The sequence below is a fragment of the Macaca nemestrina genome, chromosome 1, assembly GCF_043159975.1.
Source record: "Macaca nemestrina isolate mMacNem1 chromosome 1, mMacNem.hap1, whole genome shotgun sequence".
Taxonomy (NCBI): Eukaryota; Metazoa; Chordata; class Mammalia; order Primates; family Cercopithecidae; genus Macaca; species Macaca nemestrina.
The window spans coordinates 195,837,347-195,847,151 of NC_092125.1; the positions used below are offsets into that span (position 1 = coordinate 195,837,347).

At 57.2% G+C, this 9,805-nt stretch overlaps 1 protein-coding gene across 3 annotated transcripts; it reads left to right on the forward strand.

Moving 5' to 3' along the window:
- The first annotated feature begins 653 nt into the window (after nucleotides 1–653).
- LOC105494758 (four and a half LIM domains 3) lies at nucleotides 654–9,393 on the forward strand. 3 transcript variants are annotated; one of them, XM_011763533.2, is made up of 6 exons: nucleotides 654–758; nucleotides 6,731–6,906; nucleotides 7,015–7,189; nucleotides 8,027–8,196; nucleotides 8,289–8,475; nucleotides 8,600–9,393. In XM_011763533.2, exons 2-6 carry the CDS (start codon nucleotides 6,751–6,753, stop codon nucleotides 8,752–8,754), a joined length of 843 nt encoding a protein of 280 aa, XP_011761835.1. In that variant the 5' UTR covers nucleotides 654–758; nucleotides 6,731–6,750; the 3' UTR covers nucleotides 8,755–9,393. The 3 variants fall into 3 exon arrangements, with proteins under 3 accessions (XP_011761835.1, XP_024652673.1, XP_011761837.1); XM_024796905.2 differs by having other exon boundaries at nucleotides 682–840; XM_011763535.3 differs by lacking the exon at nucleotides 654–758 and adding an exon at nucleotides 1,124–1,847.
- The last annotated feature ends 412 nt before the right edge of the window (nucleotides 9,394–9,805 follow it).

The window sequence follows — 9,805 nt, forward strand, 5'->3', positions numbered from 1 at the left end:
GGGGCCAAGGATTAGGGTCTCTCCTGGGCCTCAAAGGTCAAAACTATTCCTGGGCACTGCGGAAACCCAGGCAAGACAGGACTTCTCAGCGTCAGGAGGCCACTGGTGGTGGGGAGGTGGTTACCCCTGTTTTTGCTACTCAAAGTTGTGGAGTAAAACCCTTTGGAGGTCAAGGCCCTGTGGTGGGGAGGGGTCCTCTCTTCGCCCCATGTTTTCAGAGAACACATTGGTGCCCGCTGACAGGCTCATGACAGTAGAGTCAAAACCTCCTCCTCCAGGCTGGATTAAGGCCAGGTTGAGTGTCACCCCTAAGGGTAAGGTGAGGGGGTGGGGAAATCCGAGGAGGCCACAGGACTCTTCCCCAGTGGACCATGGTCTGTGGGGTCTGATGTCCCCGGCCTGAGATGGAATACAACAGTCTCCCTCTGGCAGCTGGGGACGGGGGGGTGGGAGGGGAGGAGAGCAGAGGCTGCGGGGAGGGGACAGGGGCGGGGTCCCGGCCGCCTGAAGGTTGGGAGAGCCAGGTTAGGCCGGGCAGGAGGAGGGGGCCGGGCCCGCTGGCGGCCGAAAGGGAGGTGGGGGCGGGGTCTGGCCCCCGCAGCGGGCTGGGGGGCCGGGGGCGGGGTCCGGGCGGGGCGGGCCCGCGCTCACTTCCTCGGGGAGGGGTTGGGGCCGCGCTCCCACTCGCCCACACGGTCCGTCTGCAGTCGGCAGCCTCGCCGGCAGCTCGCTCGGCCCCCGCTTGGCCCGGCCCGCAGGTAGGAGCCGCCGAGGGACGCGGCGCCCGGTTCCCCGCCCCGCCCGCGCCGCGCGCTCCCCGCTCCCGCCGCCCGCTTCGAGGTGAGCGCCCCGCCGACCCCGGCTCCCAGCCCCGGCAGTCCGCCCCCGCGCCCAGGCCGGGGAGCGAAAGGACCCGCGGAGGGCTGAGGCCAGCCGCGGCCCCGGCCCCCTGTACCCGCCAGGCTCTGGCCACAGGTGCCCGGGGCACGCCGAGCCCGGGAGAGCGCCCGCCCGAACTAGACCCCTCCGGGCTGCCGGGCGGGGCGGGGCGGGGGCGGGGGCGGCAGCGAGAGTTGGGCGGGGGAGGGGGCTAAGTTTGAAATAGAAAAGCCGGATAGAGACAGACCGACCAGAAGCGCTGGAGAAACTGAGGTTCTCGCAGAGCCCAGTGGAGCGAGAGACCAAGACAGGCAGGGACTCGAGGCACAGGAGGAGGCTACCGAGACCATTGAAACAAGGACACACCGGGCGTACAGTGTTACCGGTGGACAGACCCGAGACATGGGGGCCGTCCCAGGCTTTCTGGAGCATTTTCAGAAAACATACGTGGGACCCCAGCGAACACATTCCCTGGGGCCCTTCCCCAGGCCTTGGAGGTGCCCTGAGGCTTGGGCGTCATTGGCCTCAGGCTGAATCTGCTCTCTGAGGCCTGCAGAGACACTCAGAGACTAGAGACAGAGACACTCAGGTATGCAGAGGTGGCGAAAGAGACTTGGATATAGAGACAGAGAAAGGGATGTGGTGGGGATTGAGACATTCAGCCATGTAGACAAGAAGAGACCAAGACTTGAGATCCACAGAGGCATGGGCCGCCGGGGGACAGCCAGTCAAGATACAGAGTCGTCCGAAACCTAAAGACAGAAGCTGTGTCCAGACACAGAGATGCTGAGTGAAGCAGAGACAGACACCAGAGACTGAGACTTAGTGGGGGCAGAGAGACCTAGGTGGGCTGACAGCTTCCAGGACAGCCCCTGACTTACCCAGACCTGAACCATTGGGAAGTGAGGCTCTGGGGAAACAGAAACTCTGAGCCCACCAATCCCCCATGAGGCAGAGGCCCTGAGACAGTAAGTTCGAGATCAAGAAGAACCCCGTGGACACACACAGCCACCAAGACAGCCCCAACTTATTTTTAAACTCAAATCTTGGACAGGCTGCCTCTGCCCTGGGGGACCCAGGGTGAATGAACTGTTCCTCTCCTGTCCCCAGAGCAGCTGCGGGATCCTGCTCCCCAGCCCCCTTCCCTAGACTTCTCTGACTTCCAGGTCCCATGGGGGAGAGCAGAGCTTGGGGTTGGTGCCCGGTAGCAGAGGGTGAGGGTTGAGGGAGTTGAATTTCTCCCCTTAAGTCTCCTGTCAGCTTCTAGAAGGTGGGGGAGGGGTCTGTTCTGATCCTGACTCACAGCTGTGGGACCTGGCCGGGGTCCTCCTGGATAGTGGGCATGTTGGGGGTGGGGGACAGAAGAGTTGAATGGTTGGCATGGGGCATTGGAAAGGCTTCTGGGTGCCTTCCAATCACAGGGCTGGCAGCTGGGGAGAAGAGCCAGGCTCTAGTGCATCTCCTGTCCCCCTGCCCTTAAAAGCTGATCATCCCCTTCATCACCAGGGCAGTATTTTTAGGGAGACAGAAGAGCTCTGGCCTGGGAGGCAGGGGACCTGGGTCTTGATAACTGAGTGACCTCGGGCATAAGCCTGCTCTATTCCTGCCTCCTTGTGCTCATCTGTAAAATGGGGATGATACTCTGTCCTGCCTGCCTTTTGTGAGATCTGATGAGATGGTGGTGGGCATGGACTTTGTGAGTGGCAAAGCAGCATGCAGGTGTCTACACCTGTGGACCTGTGTGGGAGATCTCAAGAGTTATGCTTACTAGAGTCAGGCTGACTGGGCTGGAGCAACCACTGCCCCCACTGGTGTCCTCAGCAAGCCCCATGGGCCTGGGGCCTCCTATTCTCTCCCTGGGCCTAGGCTGAGAATGTCCAGGTCAAATTTCAGACAAGGCTGGGCACAGTGGTTCACGCCTGTAATCCCAGCACTTTGGAAGGCTGAGGCCAGAGGATCACCAGGAGTTCAAGACCAGCCTGGACAACATAGTGAGAACCCCATCTCTACAAAAAACAGAAAAACCTAGCTGGGCATGGTGGCATGTGGCTGTAGTCCCAACTACTCAGGAGGCTGAGGCAGGTGGCTTGCTTGAGCCCAGAGTAGGTTTTTTTTTGTTTTGTTTTGTTTTTTTGAGATAGAGTTTTGCTGTTGTAACCCAGGATGGAGTGTAATGACATGATCTTAGCTTACTGCAGCCTTCACTTCCTTGGTTCAAGCAATTCTCCTGCCTCAGCCTCCTGAGTAGCTGGGATTACAGGCGCCTGCCACCATGCCCAGTTAATTTTTGTATTTTTAGCAGAGGTGGGTTTTCGCCATGTTGGCCAGGCTGGTCTTGAACTCCTGACCTCAGGTGATCCACCTGCCTTAGCCTCCCAAAGTGCTGGGATTACAGGCATTAGCCACCTCACCTGGCTGAGCCCAGAAGTTTAAGGCTGCCGTAAGCCATGATCGTGCCACTGCACTGCAGCCTTGGCAACAGAGTGAGACCCCAACTCATAACAAAAAAACAAAAACAAAAAGGCCTAGCCGACACCAGCCTGGCCAACATGGTGAAACTCCGTCTCTACTAAAAATACAAAAATGTTTAAGCCGGGTGTGGTGGTGCCCTCCTGTAATCCCAGCTACTCGGGAGGCTGAGGCAGGAGAATTGCTTCAACCCGGGAGGTGGAAATTGCAGTGAGCTGAGATGGACTTACTGCACTCCAGTCTGGGTGACAGAGTGAGACCTTGTCTCAAAAAAAAAAAAAAAAATCTGAGCTGGCATGGTGGCTCACGCGTGTAATCCCAGCACTTTGGGAACCCAAGGCAAGAGGATAGCTTGAGCCCAGGAGTTTGAAACCAGCCTGGGCAACATATCAAGACCCTATCTCTATTTAAAAATTCCAGTCCAGGCAGGGTGCGGTGGCTCGTGCCTGTAATCCCAGCACTTTGGGAGGCCAAGGCGGGCAATCATGAGGTCAGGAGTTCGAGACCATCCTGGCTAACACGGTGAAACCCCATGTCTACTAAATATACAAAAAATTAGCCAGGCATGTTGGCACACACCTGTAGTCCCAGCTACTCGGGAAGCTGAGGCAGGAGAATCACTTGAACCCAGGAGGCAGAGGTTGCAGACAGCCGAGATTGCGCCACTGCACTCCAGCCTAGGCGACAGAGCGAGACTCTGTCTCAAAAAAAAAAAAAAAATTCCAGTCCAGCTCCTTGACCTAGACCTGCCTGTGAAACTATACTGGGGCTATCTGGCCCCAGTATGAGTGAGGGTGCTAATAGTAAAATAATAGCTACTATTTTCTGAGTATTTATTATCTGCCAGGTGCTTTACAAGTATCATTACATTTAAGCCTGACAACAGCCTTAGGAGGTAGGAAGTAGTAGTATCTCATTTAGTTAGATGGGAAAACAAGCTTGGGGAGCTTAAGTGACTTGTGCAAGATCATCCAGCCAGTACGTGTAGGAGCCAGGATGCAAACCTTGTAGCTTGAGCGGCTTCATACACCATAGCCAGTTACACAGCCATTCTGAGCTCCAGGAGGTTCACTGGGAGGTGCCTTGTGAGGGGAGATTGTTGGAGGTGCAGGGGTTGTGAGCCATCTGTAGAGGAACAGTCTCCCCCAAACCCCGCCCCACTGCCAGTCAGGAAGAAATACAAGACTGGCTCCCTTCAGTCTCCTCAGTCGCCAGCCTTGCCAGGGAAAAGGGCAGGGAGAGGGGTATGGGCAGAGACAGGTGGGCCTTGTTGGTGCCCTTTACTCTGTCCTCACCAGAGTCCAGCTGGATAGACTAGGGCATTGGGGGATTCTGGGAAGGAAATAGAAGCGATGCCCATACCCTATTTGGGTTACCCTGGTTTCTGAGTGCTGACTGTCTCCCAGGGGGTGGACCCAAGGCTAGCCTGGGCCTGAGAAGGTGGCAGCTGCAGTGGGCCAAGCCAAGAAGGAAGGAAGAGGCCCAGGCACCCCCCGTGGACACATTCCACCTGTGTGGCCCCCTGCTGCCCCGTGGCTGACAGCCCAGGCAATCCTCAGATGTTGGGCCAGAGGAAACCTGGGCCTGAGTGGCAGGAAAGGGGCTGAGAAAGAAGAGTATCTTCCCTACCCTTCACCGTAGCCCCCAGCCCAGGAGTTCCAGCTCTAAAGACCCTGGACCCTGGTGGCCTCATACCCTGGCCTGAAGTGGGAGCTGGCTGTTCTCCCATTGCACAGAGGCTTGATGTATGGAGAGTCAGGCCTCCAAGCTGGGGGCGTCTGCTGGTGCCTGGAGTCTGAACTTCAAGCCAGAGCAGCGCTTTTTGTCAAGAATTTCGCACTGGGGGTGGATGAGAAAAGGAGGACTTTTCCTTCAGCTTGAGCCAGGGCAGGCCCTGGTGACTGCCAGCACTGGGGCCTTGTGGGAGAGTGGGTTGGTGGATTCCTTTGTGTGTCACTGTAACTTCCCCGGGCTCATCCACAGCTGTGAGAACATCTCCTTCCTATGGGTCCTGGTGGTTCCTCTCCACTAGCCCAGTATCCCAGCTCTTAGAGAGCAGGCTTCATGATAGAAGAGAGCAGGGGTGGGAGCTCTGACTTTGGGGCTAGTGACTGGAATCGGGCAGCAGAAAGGTTTGGGAACCCCACTTCCCTACCGCTCTACTCCCCAGGCTCCTGTTCCAGAGGCAGCTGTGTGGATGACCTCATCCCACAAACATGCTTTGTTCCTGAGAAAATGGAAAGTGTCTGAGGTTTGGTCGGGGGCTGGGTGTCTCCAGCAGCAGCTCTCAGGGCTCCCCCTTGTCCTACTCCCCACCCAAGATGGGGCCTGACTGGGGACAAAATGTCTTCACTGGCTCTTGCTGTCTCTGCTTTCAGCTCCCTAGTCCCAAACCCTGAGAAATCAGAAAAGGTGGGAGAGACCTTCTCTCCCAGAGGCAGTGGGAGGGAAATCATGACCCCAGGGGATGGAAAGATACTGGGGTTTTGCCAGATGCTAGCAGGAGGTGGCAGGGGGCACACTGCACTCTCAGTCTGTCTCCAGTTCCCCTCTGCCTCCCCCGACACTTCATTTTCCTTTTTTCTCCCCATTGCTGGCAAAACCTGACATCTGGCCATCTGTGCTGCCACAGCTGCTGCAGATGTTGCAGGCCAAGGCTGTCCAAGCCAGTGTGACCAGAGACACAGTGGGGGTAGGGGGATGAGGGCAGAGGGTCTAGCTGGGGAAGCCTGGCTGTGTCCAGCCTGCAGGATTTCCTTCCTGCTTGAACCTCTTTGGCTGATGCCCCGGGAGGGAAGGCCTAACCTCTCACACTGGCCTCCTCCACCGTTCATCAGTCCAGCACCTCTCTAGCATTCCACTGTTTTCTGGATCAGGAGGGGCTAGGAACAGCCCATTCCCATCTCTAAGTTCCGTACTCCAGAGCTCTGGGTAAGGGTTCCTTGATCCATATTCCTAAAGTCCCGAGTCAGGAGAGGGTGGGAGTACTGCTCATCTGGAGTAGAGTGGGGTGGCTCCCTGCCCCTGCTTCTCCCACGCTGGGGACAGTCGGGACAGTGGAGGCTAAATGCTGGCTGAGGCAGGAAATGAGTCACCGACCCAGGAAAAGCCCCCTCCCCCTAGATCTGCTAGGGCCTAGATAAGAAAACAACTTCTGCTTCCTGGTTTTTTTTCTGACCTCTTCCTATCCCCAGTTAAATACAGAAAGAAACATGCGGGACTCCTGGTTTCCCGGAAGCACCCCTTCCCCATCATCACCTACTCTGAACTGGCATTTCCTATGCCGGGTCTGTTTCTGTGTTTTGAATGCAGAGGCCTATTTGCCAGGAGCCAAGTCACAGCCTCTCTGTGTGACCCCAGTTCCACCTTGTGCTCCTAACAGGGTTCTCTCTCCTTGCCACGATGAGCGAGTCATTTGACTGTGCAAAATGCAGCGAGTCCCTGTATGGACGCAAGTACATCCAGACAGACAGCGGCCCCTACTGTGTGCCCTGCTATGACAATACCTTTGCCAACACCTGCGCCGAGTGCCAGCAGCTTATCGGGCATGACTCGAGGGTAAGGAGAGGGCCAGGCCAGGCAGGAGGTGGGTGGTGACCAGTGGAAGGGGGCAAAGGATGGATCCACCAGGCCTGGGTGCCAGTGCCCCCACTGTGTTCCCCACAGGAGCTGTTCTATGAAGACCGCCATTTCCACGAGGGCTGCTTCCGCTGCTGCCGCTGCCAGCGCTCACTAGCCGATGAACCCTTCACCTGCCAGGACAGTGAGCTGCTCTGCAATGACTGCTACTGCACTGCGTTTTCCTCGCAGTGCTCCGCCTGTGGGGAAACTGTCATGCCTGGTATGTCCTCAGGGGCTCATCTTGTGTGAGAACTGGCATGCCTGGCATCTGCGTAGGGTCTTTGCATGTGTCTGTCTGATACATGGAGACTTGGTCTGTGTAAAGACCTGCACACACAGCATGTTTCTGGAAATTTAGTATATGCAGGATCTGTTTGCCTGGTATACTGGGGGTTACTATGTGCAGGCAGATTGACACATGTGATACATACTTGGGGGCTTAGCATGTGTGAATATCTGCATGTTTAGTACATGTAGGAACTAGAGGTGTGCTGAGACTGTCATGCTTATTGCATTGGGTCTTAGTGTGTGCAGAGGCAGGTAAACAGAGGGCTTAACATGTGTGGGGACCTGCATGCCTAATAGAAATGTTGGGACTCAGTACCTATGGAGAATGGTGTGCCAAGGAGATGCGAGGGCTTAGCATGTACTGAACCTGTCATGCCGAGGGCATTAGGGCATATACTTACTTGCCTGGTACATGTGGGGTCCCGTGTGAGTGCTGAAATCATCACATCTGTTATATGAGGGCTTAGCTCATAGTGAGACTTCATGACTGTTACATGGAGGCTCGATATGTGCTGAAATTGTCATTTCTGGGACATATGGGGGCTTAACATATGCCAAAATCCTCGTGTCTAGCTGGGTCATCATGTCCGGTGTCTGGGGAGAGGTTAGCATGTGTAATGTACATGGGGCAGGGGGGTTCTTGCTGCATGTGCACTGGACACCACCCTGCTCAGGCTGAGAGAGGAGTGGAGACTCCCGGGGAAGTTACAGAGGGTGGCCCTCAGGAGCATGGGACACAGCCTCTAAATGGGACCCCTGTTCCCCACAGGGTCCCGGAAGCTGGAGTACGGAGGCCAGACATGGCATGAGCACTGCTTCCTGTGCAGTGGCTGTGAGCAGCCGCTGGGCTCCCGTTCCTTTGTGCCCGACAAGGGTGCTCACTACTGCGTGCCCTGCTATGAGAACAAGTTTGCTCCTCGCTGCGCCCGCTGCAGCAAGGTGGGGGCTGGGCCAGCCAGGTGGGGGTGAGTAAGGCCTGTCGTGGGGTGGGAATCCCCACTCATACCTACTAATGAATGCTGCCCCCACAGACGCTGACACAGGGTGGAGTGACATACCGTGATCAGCCCTGGCATCGAGAATGTCTGGTCTGTACCGGCTGCCAGACGCCCCTGGCAGGGCAGCAGTTCACCTCCCGGGATGAAGATCCCTACTGTGTGGCCTGTTTTGGAGAACTCTTTGCACCTAAGTGCAGCAGCTGCAAGCGCCCCATCGTAGGTGGGACAAGGGTCAAAGAACGGAGTGGGTAGGGTGCAGGCAAGGGAGTGGGATGTGGTATTGGGTGAAGTTGAGGGCCGGACCAATTCTAGATCTGCAGAGCTAACTTCCAGCCTCCCTCCAGGACTCGGTGGAGGCAAGTATGTGTCCTTTGAAGACCGACACTGGCACCACAACTGCTTCTCCTGCGCCCGCTGCTCTACCTCCCTGGTGGGCCAAGGCTTCGTGCCGGATGGAGACCAAGTGCTCTGCCAGGGCTGTAGCCAGGCAGGGCCCTGAGCCAGGCTCCTGGACCCAGGCTTTCCCATACCACGGGCCCAGGACTGTAGCTCCTTTTCTAAACCACCTCTGGGACTTAGCCCCACCCCCCAACCAAAAAAAATGGGTCGCCCTCTGGGCTCCAGGATTGTTTCCCCACGCCAGCATCCCCAAACTGGTACTCCCTGACCCAGGCCCCCAAACCTGGGCTCTTATAGAGCCTCCATGAGTCAAGCTGCCTCCCCACACCTGGACTCCAGAACTCACCCTCTCCCCTGCAGTCTGGGTTCCCAGACTGAGTCCTCTCCCCAAATCAGGGCTCTAGACCCCAGCCCTCCAAACCTGGGCTCTGGGACTTAGGCCCCCTTAAATCTAGACTTCTCTTTATAGGTTTTAGGTCTCCTATGGGTGCCTGAGAAGTCCTCAACAGTGGACTGTTCTCAAGCTTGACCTGCCCCACCCCATCTCCCGGGGCTGAGGCTGTGGGGACAGCGATCAGGGGCCCACCGATGAGGGGGCCCTAGGGTACAGGGTGCTGCCCAGCTGGTGGCCACCGAGTGTCTTCTCATTTTATTTCAGCTCCATTTTGCCCATAGATGGGCAGAGGGGTGAGATTGGCTCACCCCCCTTCCAGATTCTGCAATAAAGCGGTGTGAGGAAGCAGGGGCCTCCGTGTGTGCCTCTGTGTGTGCCTGTGTGTGTGTGTGTGTGTGTGTGTGTGTGTGTGCGTGCGTGCGCGCGCGCGCGCGCAGGGTATAAAGGGGAAGGAAGGGTTTTTGCAGACTGGGAGGCTCAGAATCTCTTCTAGACCTCGTCCTTGCAGGGCGGGGTGGAGGGGGGCCGGGCCACGGGGTGGGAAGTCTCTCCCCATGAAGGGGATCCCCGCCACGGCTACCGTCCCTCTGGAGCTCGGCCTGCCTCCCTGCTGGCAGAGGGCTTTTTCCTCCATGCAGGGAAGGGACGGGTTTGGGGGAGGTTCCAGACGAAAGCGAGGGTGGCGATGGGGTGCCTTAATTGGCTGGTACCAATAGTCCCCTCCGCCAACAGCCCTTCCCAAAGCCCGCAGAGCAAG

Bases quoted from the DNA above. Each gene is read 5' to 3' on its own strand.
- LOC105494758 (XM_011763533.2), top strand. From the start codon at position 6,751: ATGAGCGAGTCATTTGACTGTGCAAAATGCAGCGAGTCCCTGTATGGA. The intron at 8,197-8,288 runs GTGGGGGCTGGG...CTGCCCCCACAG, and splicing joins GCTGCGCCCGCTGCAGCAAG to ACGCTGACACAGGGTGGAGT. The intron at 8,476-8,599 runs GTGGGACAAGGG...GCCTCCCTCCAG, and splicing joins CTGCAAGCGCCCCATCGTAG to GACTCGGTGGAGGCAAGTAT.